Here is a 24,221-nt window from a genome sequence, read left to right as displayed (position 1 = left end):
GTTGTGTCATCCTCTCTGGTTTTTGAATTCAGCTTTTTGTGAAAATCGTTTCTTCTGGGGCTGCCAGGCCTGCTCCTTGAGTGTGCATCTGATCTGTAGGGGGGCACTGGGGCACTTTACAGCTCTGGAGCTGGATGCACAGCAGTGTGTGTCCGCAGAGTCCTTCGCTCGTCAGCACAGTCAGGAGCTGGCGGGGCACAGCTGGGTGTGCTGTGATAGTTTCTCCGCAGCTAAGCCGCAGTCCGTCGGAGTTCATCCAAGAAGCAGTGGCAGTTTCCTAGGCCAGGACCTCATAATTTGCATTTGCGTGTATTTATTCACAGCCAGTTCTCCACGAGGAGGATTCTATGGCAAAGCAGGCAAGTCCGTATGAAGGAGTAAACACGGATCCCACAGCTGCTCAGCTGAATCAGTCTGTTTCATGCCTTATCTCCAGCTCCTGGAGCTGCCAACTGGCAGCCAGGCGTCGCCAGTGATTAGCGCAGAATTCCCTTGCAAGGGGCTGAATGTCTCATCTCCATCCTGCTGATCAGCACAGCTCAGACTGAAATCACGACTTTCAGCAGGGCTGGAAACAGGCTGCACAGATCCTCCCTGGGGCTGGGCCAGGGGCTGCAGGGAAGAGCTGCATCAGTGGTGGGCTGCACGACGGGGGTCTGGCCTCATTTCAGGGGGGTGCTGCTGTTATGGAAAAGCTGTGAAGACGTCTTGGTGCAGAACCTTACAGAGACAGTGCTCAGTGCCAAAGACCAAATGCTCAGCAACCTTGCTCCCTCTTTCTAGATATGCCACTGACTCACCATGTGGCTCCAAGCCTTCATTTAAACACTTCGTGCCCGAGTTTTCTTCTTGGCACAGAGTGCTGCTCTGCTTAGACTCTAAGAGTTTAAGCAGATCTTGCTGACATTTGAAATGCTTTTCATTTTTGCTGAAAAGTATTTTGGAAGGAGCAGAAGAAAAAATGTAATACTATCTCTTCCACAGCAGAGAAGGCAACAGGTACCACAGTGAGAATGGAAAAATGAGTTGTGAGAAGAAAGGCAGGTGGTGAGCTGTAGAAGCAGCGCAGCCCATCCCACAGTAATGGGAATGGCCACTTGAGCAGCTGTTCTGCCTTTTGCAAAACAGTCTCATGCTTCCTGAGTATAGTCTTTGCCATGGAAATTATTCCACTTCTCCAGATTCACTAGCAGGGCTAAAAAGTGGGTTTGGGTGACAACTGTGCAGGTGAGCACATGCCCCCTTCCCACCTGGGGTTGTGCTGGGGTCTGGCTACATTCGTGTGCCCTGTTCCCCATCCTCCTGGCCAAATATCATATTCTGGCTATTTCAGGGCCTTTTCTACCGCCACTGGGATGGGGCAGCTAGCACCCGGCCCTAGCTATATTTGATTTACCTTGTTGTATCTTCTCTTTTTGGTCAGCAGGACAGAATCTTTACAACACTTGTGTTTGCAAGTTAACAACATGAAGGTTATGAGGTCCTGCTCCAGTGGCCGGAGTGTGAACAGGACTGGGTCCAGCGTTTGCAGTGTCAGGTTGTAACACTCAGCACTCTAAACCCAGCTTTTTTTCCTCAGGGGACCGGATCTATTTGGGCTTTTGGTGGTTGATCAGAGACACCGGTACCTTCCAACGCCCTCACACTCTTGGTCCAAAGAGAATAACTCACTTGATAAATACCACTGATTCGCTTCTTGCAACGTATTGTAAAATCATCAAGGAGCGTGAAAGACGTATCCATTTGATGTGGATTTGTGTGGCTTAGTGTATGAGAGTTGCTTACATGTCTTGACCTCCAGAGACAATCAGCAGAGGAAGGCAAACTTACCTTTGTTAATTCAGGAGGGCGAGGATTGATTATTTTTTTCAATATGCCTGATTTCTTTGACTTTTAACTCTTTCAAAAACATATCCGCTCTCTGAATTCCAGTGGGAACAGATAATGGAGAGGACTTGACTTATCAGCTAAAGTCTGATCAGCTTATTTGTATCAGCACTTTGCAAGATGAAGGGCAGCAACCTACCATGAATGAACATCCACGTTTCACTCTCTTTAGAGGAATGAACCACTCCCACCAATGTGAACCGTACCTGCTGATTCTCTCCCACACTGTGCAGGCACCACATGAGGGCTCCTGGTCCATGTTCTTGCAGTATGTGGGCTGCTGGCTTGATTTGTGAACAACCCAGACACTCAGACTCTATAGTGTTTCATGCTCATGTCCAAGAGAACTGTTTATTATGTTTACATAGAGCATGATCAATGTGGAAAACACTAGAAATATTGCATCAGTGGTTTGGCTTTTGGACAGCACTGGAAATGGTGATGCAGCTGCTCACGTCATGTCTGTATTACGAGGTATGCAATATGCCATGAGGAGCCAAAGCTTTGCGCTTTAGTTTGGGAGGTGCCCACCTCTGGCACATTCACTGCTTGCTCCTCTAGTGCCACAGTTAACGCGCTTAGCTGTCTGCTTTTCCTCAATTTCACTTGGAACTTGTAATTTTATTACAAAAGCACAGGTTTTTGAAACCAATCCTGCTAATACACAAGACTGTTCCTGCTCCCTCTCTTCCCCCCTCCTCCCATCCCATCCCAACTCATCCCATCCCCCATGCTCCCACCAACACATACCTCCTTCCCCTCCCTCTCACCCCGGTCACACAGCAAATATCCTGATGCTGCAGTTCCAAGCCATGTGTCCGCCCCAGCCTATGCAATCCAATGGTCTCTGACCAAGTCCCTTTGTTCAAATGTTAATACAAAACACACAATAGGAAGAAAACAAAACAAAAGGAGCCAGACACAAGAGGGAGACACACTGCTGGGCTCCAGCCCTGGCCTCTGAGCCCTTCAACTAAGCTCCACTACAGCTAGGCTCTTGGGGTATCTCCTTTCACACTCAAGGCTGCAGGTCCCAAAGTTTCCAAGGTGCATAGGAAAAGGAAGAAAGGAAGTAAACTACAAGACCTGTTTCTGTTTTATGTTCCCCACATCCCTTTCCCTCAACCCAATGGCTGCTGGAGGATATTCTTGACTCCGACAGGTCTTTTCCCGTCTTCCAGTGAGACCCTGCCTGGGGACCAGGTTCACTGTAAGTCACTGGTTCCTCTCTGGAACGTGGGCGATGGGTTGGCAGTGAGGGGAGGGAGCGGAGCACGTCGTGGGGGGACAACAGGCTTTTGTCTCACAGCAAGTGGAGGGGGGGGAGATGTCAGGGAAGGTGAGAGAAAAGAGCCAAAGGAAGCCGGTTAAGCTGGCCCTCTGCTTGATGTTTGCACTCAAGAATTCTCCTTGGGGCAGCTTCAGTGTGCCAGTGCCGGCCTGTTCTCCAGTCACCTCTCGCAGCCCTGCTGAGAGAAAGCACGTGGTGGGGTGCTTCCTGCTGCTTCATCCTCTGGCTGGCTGCCCTCGTGCCCGCCGGAGATCTCCGAGTCGCAGTCGAGCGCCTCATAGATGGTAGGCAGCGTGGTCTGCTGGCTGAGGCGCTTGCGCAGGCCCACGAGCAATGGCTGTGGCATGGAGGAGACATCCACGTTGTTGCCAAGGTCAACCCAGGCCAGGCAAGGGAACTTGTTCATGTCCTTCATGGTGTCAGTCAGCTCCTTCATGGTCGCCCTCGTCAGTCGGTTGCCATTGAGGGAAAGATGAGTGAGCTTGGGTAGTGCCCAGAGGAAGGGCAGCAGCAGGCGCACCATATCATCATTCAGCTCAGTGAAGCTCAGGTCCACAGAGGTGAGGTGGTCCCCGTTGTTCTGCAGGTAGTAGGCCATGCGGTGGACATCCCGCATGGTCAGGGGGATCCCTGACAAATCCATGGAGTCCTGGCTCACCTTCTTCTGCAGGCTGGTCTTCAGGCTAATGATGGAAAGGGGTAGAGAGAGACATCATTAAAGGGACCCCTCTCATGCATCTCTCACCCAAGACCACTTGGGACAGGGGAGAACTCATGAAGAACATGGGCTAGAATGTTAAGCAAAGGGTTAATGGAGCTTGTTTGGGAAACAAGCACAAGGTCTGCACCATGCCTCTGGGCTTTTATGCTCAGCACTTTGCCAGAACTGGCTAAACATAGGATGCTAGAGTGTCTTCCACTAGCACATTTCAAAGGGTTTGTCCGTATGTGCGTGTACAGATGCTCATGCACAGAAAGCAAAACAACCAAGACAAGCAAACTTTCCAAGTACGCTGTATGGGGGCTGTTTCTGTGCTACCCGTCCAGGTGAATGCCAAGATCTGTTACAGACTGTGCTGCAGGATTGCTGCAGAGGAGAACAGTGTTAAAAGGCTGAAAAATGGATATTTTATCAGTAAAACAATCTATAAGCAAACTGGGCTCCCTGAGTGGATTTACTGTATGTCCCTTTAAAAGCCCTCCCAAGCAGCAATTAGTCAGTAAGCAGCACCAGTTGCTGCCTATTTGGGTCTCTGTGGTCAGCCGATCATCTGGGATCTGCTGCAGCTGTGATGTGGTGTGGAGGGCATAAGAGTGCTAAAAGAAATCTAGAGAGGTGGTTTCAGCCATTTCTTTTGCTGTCTGTCTGGCAAGTGGAGTGAAGAGGAGAAGGAGGTAGGCAAGCTGTACAGCAGGCAGAGCTGTGCTGTGGGGCGTGCAAAGGGAATGGGATGTGGAGTTTTATAATGGACTGTGTCTTTGTGAGAGTGATGTGAAAAGTGGGAGCTGTGGGGCTATAGGAGCTGGTGGGGATATGCTGCAAGATTGAGTAGGAATGTGTGCTGGGGTGACACAGGAGAACCTAGTCCTTTAGTGTAAATTATACTAGTCTTGCTGTTCTTTCAGACACATTTAGCTTTAAGGATATGGGACCCCTTGTAGGACCCCCACTAGTGTCATTAATTGTGTGCTTAGTGAGTCTGTAAGTGCCTTGCAGAGTCTGGGAGGAGCAGGGTGGGTTAAGAATTAACCACCAGTTTGAAGGTTCCCCACTCTTCCTATCTGGCTCTCTGTAGTGTCCTGCGTACCTGTGGCACAGCCAGTCCCTGAGAGCAATGTGTACATGGGGATATGCAGTTTCCTCGGAGGAGGCTACAGCACCGCAGGAGCTCCCGTGGCAGGTGAGAATGTCCCTACAAGCCTTAGTGTTGCCAGGCCCTTCTGTAGTTGTGGAGAGGATGCGATGCTGCCTGTACAACTTTGCTTTGCATATGCACTTCATGGCATCCTGGAAACTTCAGGTCTTAATAATCCCCTATGAGTATGTGATAACACAAGTGAATAAATGTGCATTGGTGCAGGCAACAACCCTTCATGGACACATTCAACACTGGCAAGCCTGCAGCTGTGCTTCCTTGTAGGAGCGTGAGGTGGAAAGACCTCATGGCCAGTCAGTTCTCAAGCCCACAAATTCCTCCTCCGGGTTTAGTGGCACTTTGTTCAGGCTGCTTCTGTGTGTCCTTGTGCTTCCCATGGGAATTCACTGTGCAAGGCTGAGGCTGTGTCTGCAAGCATGCATTTGAGCTAATGAGCTCTCATGCTAGAGAGGTAATAACAGGATGGAATAACTCATATTCAGACCTAAAGCTTTAAAAGAGCCTTATGTATTACTTACTAAATGTATACACTTTAGACAACCCAGAGTGCTCCTCAGTGGATCATGAGAGGGTCAAGGGGATCAGTGCTTGTCTGTACTGTCAAACAGCGGAGACTGATGTACTGGTGAATTATAATTGGTTAGAAAGCACACAAATGAGTTTTCCAAAGGGCCTTCACCTAAAGACGATAGATGATATCTCTCCAATATCAGGGACCCAGAGACAGGATTGTGGAGAACTACTCGACCACGCTGCTTGTAGCAGCGGTGCAGTTCTCTTAGCTGCTGCAATAGCAGTAGGAGTTGTGAACTGTGCATGCTGCAGTCTGGGTGGCACTGGGCTGGCCTCCCTTTTCCTGCCAGTCCAAGGGACGCTTGATATTAGCCTGGGCTGCCTGGGGGCTGTTTAAATTCAACTCTCCTGGAAAAACTATGTGGGGTTTTTTGTATAGTTTGTCACCAGTCACTGGCAGTGCTGTAGCACAAACTACTACAAAAGGGGGTTCAACTTGTATAAAATCTATCAGAGACTGGCCTCAAAGCTGGAAGAGTCTCAGGTCTCCCCTGGCACAACGTTATCCCTTTAGCTGTGCTAGATGTTTTGTCTGGCTGTTTGATATGGAGTACTCGTTCTAGCAAAACCAAGCATCAAATGGCACAGTGGAGGTGTGTGTTCATATGGGGCAGATGAAGCAGGGAAAAATGAATCTTGAGTGTAAACCTGACTGCATAGGGGAAATAGGCCCCTAAATCCAGTAGGAGCTGGTACAAGAGATGAGACTAAAGCCTTCTCTGGCCTCTATAGGTTTAGAGTAAGACTTTGTTGGGGGTATGGGGGAATATGGGATAAACAAGCATAGAAGCAAACCTGTAATTATTTCAGTGCCTGATTTGTGCAAACACAGCCTGTGGCTCCTGGAAATTCTCTTCCCTGACCTTCCTATTGTAAAGCTACAAGGAACAAGCCTTAGTGCTCCCAGTTTGATATGGGGATGGGGACCACTGGAGGGCACGTCTGAGCCGGCACCGCTCCCTCTGCCGGGCCTCAGCATTCAGGTGCCCTTTTTCCTGCTGCGTCTGCAACAGCAGCTTTCTTAACAGGGTGCAAGTCTGAATGGCTCTTGGGGTCCCCTTTTGAGGGACTTGGCTCTGAGAGCAAGCAGTGATTAGTGAGGGCGAACGTCAGAAGGACAAAGGCAATGTGCTTGTCTGTCTCTGCCTGTTAAGCCTCTCCTCCTGTTGACTGCTATGCAGGGACCGCAGTAATAAGTCATGGATCGTGCTCTGACCAGAGCTGGTACCTTTTGTTGCTCTCCCCAGCAACAAGCCAATACCCCAAGGAGGCTTTAATCAAGCAGACAAATTATCTCCCTGTAATCGATTGTCCAGACTGGACTGCTCCTGGCTGAATGTGCTTAAACTCTCCTGCCCTGTGCCAGAGCATTCCCTCCCTCCTTCACTGGCTTGTTTTTCTTTCCTTTCCTGTGTTTTTGCTGCTTCCTTTTGTCCTCATTGCTGTACCTGCCAGGGTGAGTCTGAGCCTCGTCTCAGCGCTGTGGGCTGCTCCTGTGTTTAAATTGTTCGCTTGCCTATAAAAATGCATCTTGCAGAGCTGTGTCTGTGGAAGCCTCACCCTGGTGGACACAGCCCCTAATGCTGCAGCCGGGCCCCTGGCTCTCTGGTGAGTTCTGAAGCGTGAGACCTGACACTTCACGCGCACTTTGAACCCTGGCAGCTCTCATCCTCGCCTCCTTGGTGTTCCTGTGCAGCTGAATACCATCTCTGGGGCAGGGCACTGAATAGCTGGCCACTTATTCTCCTCTGTTGCTTTAGAGGTAAATATATCTGCTGTCAGAAAAGGGATGGGGAGACATGGGTGGATGCTTTACTCTGAATTATCTGACACTGGGGCTCTGCTAAGTTCTGTTTCTCTTGGGGCAGGGAGGGCATGATACACAGGACCCCAGGCTCCCAGACACTTGTGTGGCAGCTGAGAAAATGCTAGGTTTATTTCCAGGGAAGTGGGTCATCTATTATCCCCTAATTTCTGCAAGTAAAATAGGCTTAATGATTGCTTCAGCTGCAGAAGCTTTTTTTTTTTTTTTTTTCCTTTGTGTGAGACAAAACAGCTACTTAGCGGCGTGGCTCTTGATGCACATGGGACTTGTGGGCAGAGGACTGCAAAGCACTGGAGGCTGGATTAACCTAATGCTACTGCAACTGGTGCTGTGTGCAGATTTATAATTGTGGGGATTTGCATCTAACAAGGATCTGGACCCTGGATGCAGAGAAGCAGACTGTGTTTGTATTATTTGCAGTAAGCTTAGAGAGGAAACACATCCCCACTCCCTCAGATATGAGAGAAAAGGCTGCAAATAAGAAATTTTGTGAAACTTTGAGCATGAAGCAAGGGAAATCAACAGCCTGTTCCCCACTGCCTGCCTGGAGCTAGATGCAGCATCCAGCGAGGGACAGTGCCCGCCCGCCCTCCTGTTTATAAGAGATCAGCATCCTGCTTGCAACTTTTGTCCAACCCTGCTGAGGGGTGAGAGCTCTTCTAGGTTATTTCTCCTTGTTTCCCCTCACATGAAGCAAGTTTTTTTCCTTGCGTTGTGCCCAACTGCCTCCTTGGGGTCTGGCCTTTCTCCCACTGACCTGCAGGCAGCCTTCCTTCCAGCCTCACTGCCTGTTATCCCTTTCCTAGGTGCCAGCTCTACTCTTTAGTGGGCATTAGCCAGCAGATCCCAGGCTGCACCATGAGCCCGGCCACGTGTGATCTACCCAGGATCAGACCAGACAGCGTAGGGGGTCTGAGGGACCTGAGGGAGAAAACTCTCCATCTCTCAGTCAGAAATGTGGGCTGGGAAAAGGATGAAACCATCTTGTGCCTCCTTTGGATTTTTTCTGGGATAAAAGTCTTCCTCTCCCCACATTAGGCTCAGTTGCTGTTCAGTCACTGGGAACTCAGCTAACATAGGCAAATTCAGGGCTGTCTTGAGATAAAACAATTAGGACACCTGAAATTAATTGCTAGTTGTTTTGTCTCCAGGACCTGTCCCAAGGGACCTAACCCTTAGGCTCTCTTCCAGGTCCTTTTTCGAGTCCATGAAGCTGAGGGCTCAGAACATTTTTTAATTAGCACTGGATCCCTTCAATTTCTTGCTCATCAGCTAAATCCTTTGGTGGCTGCATGGAAGGGGTGTAGTGGCTCCTGACTGTTGCTCTGGTGGGACTTCAGCAGCCACAGCAGTGCTTGGCCTCTTGCTAGCTTTATGGGGTTTGGAGGAGCTTGTTCAGCCCAAGAATGTTCAGGTTCCTGGAGTCCCAGCTTCATTTCCATGTCTCCATGCTATGGAGAGAGGCTGGGAGGAGACTGTTAGAGTCAGGATTTTGGTAATGAGGGATGCCCTCTACTCCTTGCCTGTCTCTCTGGGGAATTACCAGCTTTCTCACTTTCCTCCTCTTAGTTTTACATTTAATTTGCCTCCAACTGTAAAATTTTCTTGATGCCAGAGACTCCCATCACTGTGCATCCCCTCCTTCATTAACAGGAACTGCTAGTAGTGGCTAATTAACCATGAGTCAGGTATCTCTTGGCTGCTTTTCCTTGCATAGAACCTAGTGACAGGCACGTCTGGATGGCTTCTCTGCTTTGAGCAGTGATTTAGGGGATGGACCCTGGGCTTTTTAATTACCTATTTAGCATAATCTGCTTGCTTTGCTTCTCTGTGGCACAGGGTTCTGCTGTGCAGGGCTGGCTTTAGCTGCATCTAGCGAGACATCAAAAAGGAAAGAGAAGCCTTAAAAGCACTGACCTAGACTAACCAAAACCGAGCTGTTCTGAGGCTGGGCCCAGCAGCTCTGTGACGATGGAGGCAGCGCACAAACAGGCCACTTCCAGGAGAAGTCCCTTAGTCACATCTCTGTCCCTGTACCCAAGCTCTTTTGATCAACTGTGGGGAGATCCCTCACTGTGGAGAGAAGGGAGTGCAAAGGTGGCCTTTCTGCTCCTGCCCTCCCTCTGTAGCTGGGGTGGGACATAGATATCTGTAGGTGTTGATGCAGCTGAGCACCTCTCCTCCTCCTGGCCCTGCAGTCATCTTCACTCTGTCCTTGAAGGCGTGTTCAAGAGACCTGTGAACACTTGGCCTTCCTACTGCTGATTTGATCTGTCCAAGACCTCTGGTTGTTTCCCCTCATTAATTAGGTCTGTCCTAGCAAAGCAAGGAATAGTGCTGCCTCCTCACTGTGAATGTCCTGTATCAGCCAATGTCCTTGTTAGACTTTCAACTAAGAGCCATGAAGGCACAAGGTCTCTGCTGATTCTTTTTGAACTATCATCTGCCACCCAGCCTCCATTATTTCACTCATTGTCTGTCTCTCTGTCAAAGTGTTCTGCTTCTCCTGCCTGCCAGCCTTGTATGTTTTCTTCTGATCTGTGACAGGGCAGTGTCAAGCGGCTGGATGACCCTTTCTACCACCTCCAACGGCCTTTGCAAATGTACCTGCCTCTCAACGCTGCCGGGAACCCTGATCACGGGTAGTGTTTGGGACTCTGCATTCTAAGATGGAGGGGACAGTTCTGGCCTCTCTCCACAACATATTCACCAGCTCACGTCTGTCCAACTGACATCTCTGTGAGCAGCAGCTTCTTGAAAACATTGTGTTGGAGCAGTTCCTGTACTCCCATATGACTATTACCATGTGGTTTTAGTTAACTGACTGGTATTCTCTAACTTGGCTTCCTGTCTCTAAAGCAGGAATGATGGTGTCTATTTACCCTGTTGCATAAGGGTGATGTGAAGCTGTAGTTAATATTCACCTCATGCCATGTGAAGGCTAGGATCTAATCTGCCAGAGCTGTCATCCGCAGCCCTGAGTGATGTTTTCAAGAAAAAAGAAAAAATCCAGACCTTTAGAGCTGTTTCCTTGCAGTCTTCTAGACACAAGTGCTTTTACTGCATTTTAAAAGTGCATCTAATACCGCAGTGTCTGAACAATGCACATCAATAACTGAGAAATGGAGCCGTGAGCCCGGAAGGGATGCTCTGTTCTCCCCCCAGCTTTGGCTTAGCTAAGATGAAATTCACCCAGATGAGCAAAGTAAAAATCTGGTGAGGTTTGTGCAAAGGAAAGCCCAGATACATGCAGTTTGGAAGTTATTGACTCCCTACACACAACTGCCTTTGCGCTTCTGGAACCAGTCACTGTGTGAAAAATCTGGATATTTTTTTTTTTTTTCTGTGCCAGGGACACCTTGATTGTAAAAATCATTCTCTGTTTACTGCTTGCATGTTTTGTAGATTCGGGTTTGATCCTTTCAAGAAAGGAAGTAGTTACACTGAAGTAGCCAGCTCTGGGGATGGTGTGAGTGGAAGATACATAAGGTTCCCTGACACGGCTTTGCCAAGACAGCTCAGTTGTAATCCACAGCTTCTCGCTTGCAATACTGCTCTCCAGATGAAGGCTGTCTTCACCTGGTACCCTTCTCCCTCTCCACTCTGAATTGCAGTCCAGTGTGTCTGGCCCTCAGACAGTAATACACCCTCCGGGTCCAGCCCTGTGCTGGGGGCACATGGTGGCACTTGCACTACCGCATGCAGTTTTCCTTAATTCAGCATTGCGGGAGGCCTCAAGACTTGTGAAAACAACAGTAATGTCCAAAAAATCTGCCCCTGTCAAAATTTCACAGAAGTGGTGTCAATAGCCTAAAAAGCCTATGTCTGCATAGAGGAGCATTTCTTAATTCAGCATTCTTTACACTATAAATGTCTATTTAATGAGAAAGCAAAGCTGGATTTATACAACACTCTAGGGTATATTCTTCTCATTAAGTGTGAGTGATCTATACGAGTGTAGAATAAGGCTCAAACTGAATTCCCATTAGGATATAAGGGATGCAAAATTGTGAAGTAACGCTGGTCCCTGCTGTGCAAATGTTATCCTTCAGCTTATGAATTTTTAATTGTAAAGCCCCCAAGAGCTCACCTTCCCTGTTTGGTTAGGCAGCCAACCTGAGCAGGGTCAGCTGCAAGTGGGATGCAGGCTGCTGGCTGGAAGCTGCAGACCTGAGACAGGATTTTGCAGGGAGGGAGAATTGAACCCCTTGTTTTCAGTGTAGCAAACTTGACTGAGGATCACATGGGCAGCTGGAACAGTGTCTTTGGGTGACTGTGCAGCTGGGACACTGCTAACCCTTCATCGTACAAGGCAGACAGCCACTGTCAGGAACCTACAGGCGGGGATGCGGAGGGCAAGCTGCCTCCCAGAATCACCTTTGATGGTTTAATCAAGCAGAGGAACCAGACACAGCCTGGGCTGGATCCTTCCTACTCTCTTCAGCTGCTGGTGCATCGGGTCCATTGTGCTGCAATGAACTTTCTCCTTCCACATTTCTGTATGGACGCTGCTTCTGGCCTTTGTATCAAAAAGAAATTGATCTTATCCATTCTTTATCAGTTCACGGGTGGCTCAGCTTTGTACTTGCTGGATGTTTTGGGTCTCATTGAGAGTAAAAGGGGACGTTAACTACAGTTAGTTTGTTTCCGACTCACTGGTTTGCTATTTGGTGATGGGGAGGAACACCTGATGTGATTCGGCTCCAATATTGCAGGTCCTTTCCATCTCCCATACCACATCTCCATAACAGCCCAAACATAATTAAAACCTGGCAGATGCTCTAAGCTCTCTGTATGGCTGGGCTTGTTAATTATCTCCTGGACCCATTTGACATGCTGCCAGAAAGTGGAAATCGCATTTCAGAAGAGAAGAAGGGGGTCCTGCATCAGCTCTGTGAAGGCCGGAAGCCAAATCCCAGGAGACCACAAAAGCAAGAGGAGAATTCAGTTCCTGAATGTGATCTGCACACACTGATTCCTCCCTGCTGACCCAAATCCCCACTAGATTTTACAAATGCCTTCTAAGTATTGCTGCTACACCCATGCTTTTTACAGGACCTCGATGGCAGGAAGGGTACAAGCTGAGAACATAGGTTTAGAGACAGAGATTATAGTAATACACTCCCACTAGTAGAAAGAGGGAATCAGAGAATCCAGATCAGGTGAAAACAGCCTGGCTGGACAAAATTAGGCCCTGGTATCTCCAAATGAAGCAGCTATTTCTTGCCTTCCTGCTGCTGGCAACATCCATTTTCTTGCAGCAGCCTCAGATGCCAACTCTGCAGGCGCCTTTTGCTGCAAACTGCAAATCAGTTCTTCTCCAGTCTTAAAAGGGGAAGCTCTGCTGTTTAATATTTAATCAAAATTATTTTTGCCTTATGTAACACCTTGCAGCCGGACCTGGCTGCCAGGGAGGGCTGCCCGTTCTAGACCTGTATTTCCCCCCACTGCACATTGCCTTGTTGCTCTCTCCCTGCTTGTGCTCACAGATGCTTTGTACTTGGCCAATACTTTGGGCCTGAGCCCTCTGAGTGGGATTTGGGCTCATGGGGCCCAGAGCTCTTGCTCTGGCCACAGACATCTCTGTGTTGTTAGTAAGGGGTGAGTCTGCAGCAGGCAGTCCTCTGCTCTCCCCAGGCTGTGCCATCAGAGGCAACACCTCCAGTTTGACTCTCCAGTCTGGAGTTCAACTGGGGAAGAGGTTCGTTCTGCTTGCAAACAGGAGCGTGGAAGCAGAGGGCTGAGGTAGCATCAGGGAGGGATTTTCCCTTTGGAAAACCAGAATGAAGCTGAATTTTGGCACAAGGGATCTTGGAAAGGAATGGAGACAGCCACCCTGTATAGAGCTCTCTCTGTCTCCAGCACTTCTTATCTTTATGCCTTCTTATCTTGGGAGGCGATGAGGATGAGGTCAGACCTGCTCTCTACATCCTGCATCCCCAGCGCTCTGTAGGATCCCATAGGGAAATTGTCTTCTGAGTGGGTCTGGAAAAGGATTTGCTCAGCTCTGACCTCTCAATCTTGTTCTGTGGTTCCCAATTGCAAACCAGCACAGTCCTGCCCTGTGGGTGTTGGGGTGAGTGCATTGAAACCCACGGAGCACTCAGACTTGGTGGCAAAGTGGTGCTACAGGGATGAGAGGCAGATGGCCTGGAAATCATGGTATTAGGGATTTTACTCCTTCAGATGCACTGGGGATCTGGCTCTGAGTCAGAACGAAAGGTATGATGGAAATGTCAATTCTCCTGGGGGACTTTAAGCTGCTGGCACATGCATCAAAGACTCTGAAAGTCTTGGGAAAGCCCAAGGCCATTCTGAGAGCGCTGCTGATTTTGCATTTCTTTTTACCCAATCCTGCATTTATTCTTGTGAAGCTGACATGAGCTCTTTTCTTAGACACTTCTATGTCTTGTCTTCAGCAGTGATCTGCGTCACAGGAACAGGCTTTGCTCGAGGAAAATGAGGAGAGAAGGGGTGGATTTAAAAGAAGCAGGGATTGCTCTTTATCTGGTTAGAAAAGCCAGCAAGTGTCAATGAGAGAACAAGTGTGGGTGTCTGAATGTGTTTGTAGTAGTGGAAAGCACCTGCCATCTGGTTGCTGTCAGTGGCCAATGTGCTTTGAGTTGGGTTCCCTGTGTGCGAGGCTCTGCACCATCTCAGGTCCCTCTCCTGGTCCTGGCAGAGAAGTGGGAGGTAAGTATGGACGGTCACCTCTCTGCCAGCCACCCCACAGTGGTTCCTACTGAATTAGGTGATCAGCTTGTGGTAGTGTCTTGTAATGGGAGACCTTCGCCACAGGCAAGAAAGTTTTACTGGGATAAACAAGGACAAAGTGGGATGCGGAGCTGGGAGGTGGCTCAGCTCGGCACATGGGTGCCAGGTTGGCTCTGCTCCCGGGGCCAAACACCCTGCAAGCCCTGCTGGGAGGGTTGTCTGTGCTGTGTGATCAGTGGGATTGATGTCAATGCACTTGGGAGAGGTGAGAACTGTGAGACTACCTGAAGAGGAGTAAATAGCAAAGCAGATCAGGGAGAGGTGTGTTGGCACTGACTCTGCACTGTTTGGCTGAGGTTTTCTAAGAGACGCTCCCATGCAGGTTTTTGGCCCTGCCTTTTCTCTGAGAAGGGCAGTAGGAGCAGACTGGGATGGTGCTTGGCTGCAGCACAGTTTCTCCCAACAGATCCCCCTCTGTGCCCATCCACACTGTCCCCAACAGGCCGCTTACCACATTTGGGACTTCCTGCGGGGCATGCCATGCCGGTGCCATTTCGAGTGAGGGGTTAGGTGGTAAATCAGCTGCCTGCAGATCCTGTCTGAGGACTTCCAGGGGTCGTATTCCTGAAAGCAAAGGGACAGCTCAGCCTTTCTGTGCACCACAGCAGAACAGGAAGCAAAGGGGAAGGACAGAGGAAGGTGGGAAAGGATGGGAGGTGGTAGTGGAGCAGGGGAGTGTATATAGAGGAGGAGATGAAAAGAAGAGGACAAGAGGATGAAAGAGGAATGGTAAAAAGGCCCGAGATGCCTCTGTGCCACATGCCATCTCGTCCTGGGCTGGAGGAGGAGCAGGAAGCAGGAGCTCTGCGCTGACAGGAGGACCCCAGCCCAGCCAGCATGTTCCTGCCTGGAGCCAGGCTACAATTTCACACCCTACCAGGAGCAAGTGGAGCTCAGAAGAGGGGGTAGTTTTCTAGAGCTGTGGCAGGGGGCCCTGCTCTAGGCCAGGCAATGCTCAGGAAGGCAGGGGTGGCTGACAATACAAGAAAGGCTTTGTGCAAGGACCTCCTATGCCATTTTCTACAGAAGATCTCTGTTTTCAAAAAAGCCCAGTGAAGGGACAGCATGGGTGTCTTGGCTCCTCACTGCTATATCCTTAGCAGCACCTGTCCCCAGCTGGGCAGACAAGCTGCCAATTCACTGTGTTACAGGACTATGCTAAATTTGTATCAGTTACCTTGCGGCCATGCTTCTCAAACCGTAACTGCATACTGACTTTGGGCTGACTATCTGTCCTCCTGCTGCGGAAAGTTCAGCAGTCAGCATCCTTGCCCCATCCCTGAGGTGCTTCTTGCTGGGAGAGATGTGCCTGGGACATCCCTGCTCCTCCTGCAGCAGCACTTCAACTCAGATTCCTCCTGTGCTCCAGCTGGGAGATGCCGGTACAGGGAACCAGAGAGTTCCCCATACTCCATCTCACTTCCTTGCAGCCCTTTCTGCTCCTGGAGGTCTGAATTTGGGAGCTTCCCAACGCCAGCAGTTCCCTCTAGCCTCAGCAGTAACTCATCAGGAGAAGAATGCACCAAGGTGGGTGCTGCTTTCCTGGGCGTATTTTTGCACACATTTTCTATCTCTCTGACTTTGAACAGCACCTTTCTTCTCTTGGTGAAGCAGAATGGCACATGGCAGCTGCTGAAGGCTGGGATGTCCGCTTTCTCTATCAGATTTTTCAAATGCTGATAGATACCTGCATTCCCATTCCCCAGCCTTCCAGCTGTGATGCAACATACGCATTTAGGGATTTGATAGGTAAACACATAGTAAAGCTGCTGGGGAATATGCTAATTGATTCTTTCTTGCATGCGCTTAAAGTGCTGTATTGTGGGCCAACAGCTGCACTGTGACTTTCCTAAGCAGTGACTGAATCAGCTGAACTCCCCAGGGATGCGCTGCCAGTGTGTGGCCGTTCTGCTGTGCCAAGCGGAGAGGGATCCCAGCCTCAGTGCTCAGCTGAGCGCCCCTTGATCCCTGTCACAGCTCCCCTAGGAATCCCACAGAGACTGGCTTGTGCGCTTCGGTTAGGTGCCTTGTTCTCTGCTACTACTGTGCTGGCAAGGCTGCAACTGGCACCCTGCTGTCACCTACGACAGCAAACCTTTCCAAACGGGTGCACGTGCACACCAGGCTGCAGCACAGAAGCTGGCACAATGCTCTGCAAGCATTTGTTGGCTCACAACTGAGAACTACCCTCCTGTTTCTTCCCATGTCCTCACTGATTTAATTTCCACTGACAGACTGGGAATTGCACTCCGCCTGCTTGCCTGTAATGCAGTTAACACCCGCCAGATGCTCAGCCAGGGTCAGAGAGGGGACGTGCTCTGCCAATGTTAGTGCTGGGAAGGGTGCTGTGTCTCTCCAATCTCTTAATTAAACTCCTGCTGGCTTTGAGGGGTAGCTCAGGTGCTCAACTTGTTCCTTAGGAATGGGGAAAAACTCTTATCTATGTAATGGTACATGTGTCAGTGCAGATAAGCATGTGCATCTATAAGACATGAAAACAGAGGTGAGATGTATATGCACATATATAGAAATTGTAGTGTGTTATCTGCTAGGGACCTGGGTACTGAAGTAGGGTAATGTCCCCTCATGCTGCCTCTCCTGACGGGCACTGCACAGCATGAGGCTGGAGATGCTCTGGTAGAACAGCTGGAGATGAGGTCAGCTGGAGTAAGGTTAAGAGGTACTACTGCCACAGCCCATCCTCTTCTTTTTTAGATGCTTATAATATTTGCACAAAAATTACACTTGGAAAGAAGATTTTTCAGGCTGCACTGCATCCCAATCCTGATGGTTAAAGTTTGGCTAAATGTAGTTTGCCTATTGAGACCTGACCGGTTAATTGTTATCAGAGAGCCTCAGGAGATGGCAGAACAAGGTTAGAAATGCCACTAATGTACACCAGGCATTCAGTGTATTCCCTAGGGTGCTGCTGTTTGCTTTGAGCTGTGTGTACTTAATATCTCTCTTTGAATAAAGAAATTCACTCTGTTGCTCTCCTTCTAAAGCAAACATGACACTTGCCAAGCCTGATGAGTAAATAGATGTATTGCAAATCCAAGCATTTGTGGTGGCAAAGGGTAACAGAAGTAGATGCTGGTGTTGTAGTGGGACTGTGGTATCTGTGATGATCATCTGCACTCAGCCTTGCCTTTCTTTCTCTCTGTTCTCCTCTCTCTCTGAAAGAAAGTGCTGGAGCAGTGCAGGGATACTGTGCGTGTAACACATTTACTTCTTGAACCCTGAGGTGCAATATATTCCTACAGCCCTATATCTGGGAGGTTATAGGGGATATGTAATGCTGGGTTAGGGTAGTTATATACAGCAAAGGGTCTGGGAAGAGAGAGGTTCTTGTTCTCCTTCTTGCCTGGGCAGAGGTGCAAAGATCTCTGTTCCCCTCTGCAGCCCCACGAGCTAGCTGCTTTGAACCTCTGAGGCACACCAGTTAGTATGGCACCACCATCCTCCCAACATATTACCTGTACCTTGTCATCAAGTTTGCAAAAAGTAAATTCCTGACTTCTGTGTGCATAAATGCCCCTTCCTTCAGTTGCATTCATGTTATGAGGTAGTTTTAACTGATTTCTGCAGAAATATGCACAACAGTCTGTATGGTAGGACATGCACTGGCTGGTTCTGAAGGACTGCAGAGCGCTGCCCAGCACCAGTCACCCCGTTAGGGCTCTATTTGCCTCAGTGCTATGTTGCAAAATGTTCATTGAGCTGAGAGAAGGGTTCACCTTTTTGGGACACTGCAAATCTCTAGCGAGGCTCATCAGCAAGTCGTGGGAGATGGGATCCACCAAGTTGAGGAAAGTCGCATTTTTGTAGAGCACTTCATTGAGGAATGTTCCTTCCAGTCCCAGGTCCTACAAGAAAAACATGGTCAGTTAGATATGTGGCCTCCCTTGGAGACATAACCATGATGTGTTTTGAAACCAGAAAGTTGCTCAATACAGGAAACTATCCAACAAAGGTGAAGCAGCTGCTTCTGACCCAGCATTACTGTGATGGGGGACGTGGACAGGCAAAGAGCTGAATGAGATGCAGTGTGAAGTTGAACTAGTCAGCCTAGGGACTGACTGCCTTGTTTCCACCTACCACAGGAAGGTGAGAGCAGTATCATTTCCAGGCTGGCTGGAGCCCAGAGAGAATTAGTTCCAGAAAAACTCAAGTTTTGTCAGCCTCTATGTGTGAATCTGCTGAAAGAGCTGAGCAGGAAGGCTGCCTCTAAACCTGTTTCTCCAACCTCAGCTTTTCTAGAAGAATCAAACTTTTCCCAGGTATTTAGATACTGCCATACACCCTGGTGGTGACTGTCTGAGCAAAAGTCCTGACCATCAGTATGAGTTTAGCTATGCTTTGAAATTTTCAGTAAGTGCTAAGCACTGGCAGTATTGTCTTTAAGGGTGTAATGGTACATTTATAGATAGCTCTACTCAACGGTCATGGGAAATTCTCTTCCCTTCTTCCAGAGTGTGAGCTAGAGGAACATCTGTGGTCCATGCAACTTATCTGAATGGACCAGGATATGGGGCACCTTTGGACGTGCTGGAAGAAACCTCAGCATCCTTGGAAAACAAGAGCCTCCCCAGAGGCCAGATGGGTGATACTTCAAAGGACTAAGCTGTTTCTTGCTAAGAGAACAGCGAAGATCTAACATATGACACAGTTATTACAATCAGGAGGTACCACAGAGCTGGGGGGGTGGTCAGAAAGGGTATCTGGGAAAGAGATCTCATACTCCCATGAAAATACTCTGAGGGCAGAAAAAAATACCCCAGGAGTAGAAATGTAGAACAAAAAGGCTCCCTAATAGGGATAGTGCTGGGTTTGATTCAGTTGACAAGGAGGGCTCAGCTGAGGGAGGAAACAAGTCCTATGCCCATTCTGTATGCTGCTGCCAGGAGAAATGAATAAGCAAATGGGTGCCCCATATGTTCGCGCTGCTCCACTGAATGTGTGCTTCAGGCACCACCCAGTGAAAGATGCACTGAGAGCTAGAGGAAAAAAAAAAAGATAAAAAAAGCTGGGTGTACACAGATACATCACCAGCAGGGATGAAGCCGTAGCTGGCAGAGGTGTGGGATCTTAACCCCAAGCAGCAATGAAAGCCAGTGCTGTATCTGCTCTCTCCTGCCCTGTATATGCTTGGATTGAGCAGAAAGCACCAAAGAGACCCTGGCTATGCATCTGGTTGAGAAAGGGAGAATAAATCAAATGCTTCACAGCCCCATCACTGTGTATACACAGATGATGCCCATAAGCAACTAAGGAACCCAAGCAGCGGACCAGTCCTGAAGGACAGACAGCCCCAGCCACAGCTGGATGTGAGCCAGGAGTGTACCAAGGCATCATGCCAATGTCTCCCTTAACTATAAGGCTTCAGGGAAATGGAGCCTCCTACGCCAAGTATAATAGGCACAGAAAGCTGCTGAGAGGATGGCATGGCTGGGCATGCAGCACTGGATGTCAGAGCAGTAATTAAACTTCCCCAGTTGGAGCTATACTATTAGCATGAATCTGCATTCCCATTCTAAATCCTGCCCGCGAGGGTTTTATAAGTAATATAGCTGTAAATATTCACTTCACGTTGATAGTCCATAAATTCTTAGCCCAGGGGCATTTTCTACTTCATCTTACTTGTTTCTTTTTCTCTCATTTCTTGGAAAATTTTGTACCACCTAAAGGTTGGCTGCAGACAGAAGAATATTTTAAGTCTTGCCAGTTCAGTTGGCTTAGTGCTGTTAGCTTAAAAGTGACATTTGGGCACTGTCTCAGCACAGGGAAATCAGATCGTACCAGACTTTCGGCTGGTGTAAGTCTAATGTCTCCCCAGTTTCAGCTGGACAATGCCCCCTTATACCAGCAGGAAAGCTGGGCTATCTTTTGCAGGTGTGTATTTCTGAGACTGGTGAGACAATGTGCAATGGAGCTGCCCGAGTGTTCCTGTACAATGAGTGTACACCTGTGGTTGGCAGTTGTTCTCTGCGCAGTCTTCTAAAATGTTAGGATCTTGCATATCTGCTGCTGGCTAGCTTGCTTGCTTTACTTTATTACATCCTCTCGACATCCTAGGAGCAGTCCACAGGCCTTTGAGGTCTGCAGACCACAGGTCAAAAACCACTGGCAGATACAACTGCATCCTGAGGGGTAAATGTGCAAGGCTGGACAAGCTCTGTGTCTGTGCGGAGCAGCAGGCTGCCTTGCAGCAGGAGGCACACATCAAGAGCCCATGTCCTCTGACCTGGCTGGGCACGTCTGCTCATTTGGGAGGCTGCAATTCCGGTTCCACCGTTGCTCTGCCTTCTCTGGGGCGTTTGCAGCCTGGCCCAAGGCACAGTGGTGAGGCATGGTGTTAAATATCCTCACTGTCCACTAAAGTGAACAAGGTATCTCTCTTTTTGCAGGTAACAAACAGACCATCACCGGGGACACATTAATCTGTGACTCCTTTGAGCGTGTTACTGCCAAGGTAAGCCAGTCTGCGTAAGGACGGACATGCTGGGGACCAAGCTACAGGCTGAATTTAGTTGAGGAGAGAAATTTGTAAATGAGAAAAAAGGCTGATCGTAACACTCTTTGAAGCTGCCATTAGACATGAGGACTGGTTCCGATTACATGACCCCAGCCTGGCTGACACTTGTGTTTAGTCATTGGAGGATGCGGTATGCAGTATGCATTAGCGTTATAGCCTTCTGTCTCTGAAATCTTTGAGCACCCAATGAACTGGATGCTTTGGGGTGATGTTAGGTGGATTCCCACCTTACTTGGTGGAGAAAGGCTGTGTTGTGACTGCAAGATGCATGCTCCGCTGCTCTGTCATGAGCAGATGAACAGAGGGTCACTGTTTTGACATGGACAGGCAGAAAAGGGGACCAGGAACAGAGGGAACTGGAAAGGCAGTGGACAAAATACGAGTGTTTGCGGTAATTCTCAGCACAGATGTGGGGAAGCTGTGTGTTTAACTGATTCTGAAAGGAGCTGGCAGGCTGCATCCAAAGGAGGGCTTAGAAATGACCCTCTATTCCAGATGTCCCTGTGGCTTAGTGTTCAAACCCTGGCTGTTCACAGATGGACTTTCTGGAGACCTCCAAGGTCTGGGGGTGGATTTCAGCATGTTAGTCTCAAGGAGAGGTGCTGAACACTATAGAAAACGACATTCTGTAGTTCCAGCCTCTGGCATACCCCACAAAAGTCTGTTCACGTTATGTCGCCATGTTCATGAAGTGAGTGGTTGCCTTTATTTCATCTCGAGCTTTTTGTAATAGTGCCTTTCCAAAATTGTCTTTGAAATCTTATTCAACCCTTGTCTGCCATACTGGTGCACACATACAGGCTTTCTGCTGAGGATTTGTCTGTCTACACACATGACAAAAGTATTTGTGGTGCTGGTAACACTCCTTATATGAATGCTAAGGCAATGAACAGGAAAAGTAGGGATGTAATTTTAGGTTCTGTTAATTCATACTCATGAGAGTATAAGCTGCTGGTAGCCCAGGGCATTGACCAGCACTGTCGGATGTGCTGTAAAACCCAGGATCTTCTGAGCAGAGACAGCACGTTGCGGTTGGTAGTATGGCTGTACAGGCATCCCAGCAAGCCATCCCTGCTCAACATACTCACACCCAAAGGTTACTTGCTGCTATGGTGAGAAACTCTATGTGTTCCCAAGATGAAGTAGGTCATTATCTAATGAAGCAATGTGATAAGCTAAGAACTGATGGTGTTTTTATGTCCAAATCAGAGGAAGGATTTGTCCCCTATGCTACTGATTGCAGAGTTGCCTGCAGTTTAGGAGAGCTGAGTTTGCCTGGAAAGTGATGGTAGCACTGAGTGATGGACGAGATGGCTCTGTTCCAGCGGCAGGGCTCTGTCCTCAGCATCAGTTTGGCACCACGCTGTCTGCACACTGGCTTTTCTGTTCCTGAATGGCGGCAGACAGAAACAAGCTCCCACTGATACACTGACCCTTTTACCTCTTCTCTCAGCCTAGGCTGTTCCAGAGGTCCTCTCTGAAACCATTTAGAGTGCTCTCAAAAGGCAGAGCTTGGCCAGCCTGGCTGGGCAGGTATATTGAGATGCGGCGGCAGAGGGATGGCAGCGGCTTTTCTCTGGGGGGCATTAATCCTGAGCACAGCCAGGGGATGGCATGAAGGGGTGCGGATGCGGACAGCTGAGGCTGAAGACACCCCTTCTGCGTGCAGCACAGCCCTGCTCCCAGCTCCCTCCCGGCCCCCAGGCAGCCCGGCCAGGTGCCCCTCGCCCGGACGGGGACACGGGGAGGTGACAGGGAGCCAGGGCGGGTGTCGCCTCCCGCAGCCGCTCCTGGCTGCCACTGCGGGGTCCGGGCGAGGCGGCTCCCGCACCGCCGGGGCACGGAGCAGCCGAAGGCAGCACAAAGAGCCCGCCCCGCCAAGGCGGGCTGCAGACCCACACCGCCGAGGAGAGGGGCTGTAAACCCCGGCTCCCTGCCCCGCACGCCGGCCGGAGGGCTGCAGCCCTCGGCCCCGCCCGCGCCGCGCACAGCCCTTTGTTGCCCGCGCTGCCCCGGAGGTGGCGGCCCCGGGGCCGCCTCGCCCGCAGCATTTACCTTCCTAAGCAGCCTGAGGATGTGCACGGCGTGCTCCCGCTTGTGCTCCCGGATGGTGGCCTGGATCTCCCGCAGCCACCCCACCCGCCGCACGTAGGGCGCCGGCGAGGCTTTCCGCAGCACCCCGGGCAGCTTCTGCGGGTGGAGGAGCAGGGAGGAGAGGTGGAAGTCGCCCCGGCCGCCCTCCAGCTTGCCGGCACAGGGCTCCTCGGTGCTCTCCTCCTCCAGGCTGCTCTGCCGGCTCAGCCGGGACCCCATGGCCGCGACGCCGCCGCGCTCCGGACCGGGCGAGCACCGGGCGCTGGGCCGTAGGAGGTGCCGAGGGAGGCGGAGGGTCTGGGCCGCCCCGCCCGGCCGGCTCCGCCCCGGCTCCCCGTGCTCCTCGGCTGCTGGCTCCCGGAGGAGCAACGCCCCAGGGGTATTTTATTTGCTCTGGTCCCTGCTCCAGCACCCGCCTCCCCAGCGACTGGGCAGCCCCCGCTGCCTCTTCTGCCGGAGGCGCCTCCTCCTCCCGGGTTTGTTCTGCCGGGAGATGCTTGGTGGAGAAGACAAAGAGAGAAGCGGATGCTGCCGGGACCGCTCCTCGCATCTAGGCGTTTTGGGGAGCTTTTTTCCCTGGGCAAACTCTTTCAACACTGTAAAAGGTTGTCAAGATTAACAGTGGTTCAAAAGACGCCATCTGGCAGGGACTGTTTCTGTGGGCTGTGTTTCCTAGCGGTCTGCTGTTGGACCCAGAGGAGGTGTTTTTATGAATCTAGAAAGTGGCAGAAATTTTGCCCACCACCCGTTGTCTGCAACTGATAGTACGATGCTGGCACCGTTCCTTACCTGCTGTGGGTTGAAGTGTTTTCCTCGTATGCATCCCTCCCCACCCCAGCATTGCGCAGCAAGTTTAGCACATGCTTTTCCTTAGGCAAAATCACTGCCTTCCAACAGAATGGTATAAAACAAAGCCTGGATCCCATCTCCAACCACTGAGATTTTGCAGGCAGCTGAGTTATGCTCCCTGCATAACTAGTGGCTCAGGCTGACCTTCCACTTTCTGGAGCAGTGGGCTCACTTCTGTTCAGGACTATCTCCACACTAAGTCCAGGTGCCCATGATGGATGGCAAGTTCTGCACACAGAGCAGGAGTGTCTGGTAGCTGTAATGTGAGGGCACACAGCTATGGGAACAGCCTGGGGTTCCCACTACCTCGTGCATCCATTAGACAAGTGTAATCTGATGCATACACAGAAAAATCTGATCTTGTGGCCCTTGGGTCCTCACTTTGGGGGAAAGAGAATGGCTGCGGCTCCTTGCTGTACAGAGCCAGCGAGGTCCATTTTCCTTCCCGGCATTCCTCAGAGCTCTGAATGGGGGTGGAGATGTGGGTGCTCTGCATTATTACAGCCTCTTTCAAAT

The 24,221-nt window shown here is 50.0% G+C and overlaps 1 protein-coding gene across 1 annotated transcript; it reads right to left on the bottom strand.

The window, feature by feature from the left end:
- Nucleotides 1-3,338: 3,338 nt before the first annotated feature.
- On the bottom strand, nt 3,339-23,075 carry LRRC75B (leucine rich repeat containing 75B). Its single transcript, XM_065646353.1, has 4 exons — nt 22,818-23,075; nt 17,965-18,093; nt 14,679-14,791; nt 3,339-3,861 (listed from the first exon to the last, which is right to left on the bottom strand). The coding sequence occupies exons 1-4, from the start codon at nt 23,073-23,075 to the stop codon at nt 3,339-3,341; spliced, it is 1,023 nt and encodes a 340-aa protein (XP_065502425.1).
- Between the last annotated feature and the right edge of the window lie 1,146 nt (nt 23,076-24,221).

The sequence above is a fragment of the Caloenas nicobarica genome, chromosome 16, assembly GCF_036013445.1.
Source record: "Caloenas nicobarica isolate bCalNic1 chromosome 16, bCalNic1.hap1, whole genome shotgun sequence".
NCBI lineage: Eukaryota > Metazoa > Chordata > Aves > Columbiformes > Columbidae > Caloenas > Caloenas nicobarica.
The sequence above is the reverse complement of the archived record's forward strand: the minus strand, read 5'-3'. Positions and strand labels throughout refer to the sequence as shown.

Bases quoted from the DNA above. Each gene is read 5' to 3' on its own strand.
- LRRC75B (XM_065646353.1), bottom strand. From the start codon at position 23,075: ATGGGGTCCCGGCTGAGCCGGCAGAGCAGCCTGGAGGAGGAGAGCACC. The intron at 18,094-22,817 runs GTAAATGCTGCG...TTTTTCTTGTAG, and splicing joins TCCTCAGGCTGCTTAGGAAG to GACCTGGGACTGGAAGGAAC. The intron at 14,792-17,964 runs GTGAACCCTTCT...CTTTGCTTTCAG, and splicing joins ATTTGCAGTGTCCCAAAAAG to GAATACGACCCCTGGAAGTC.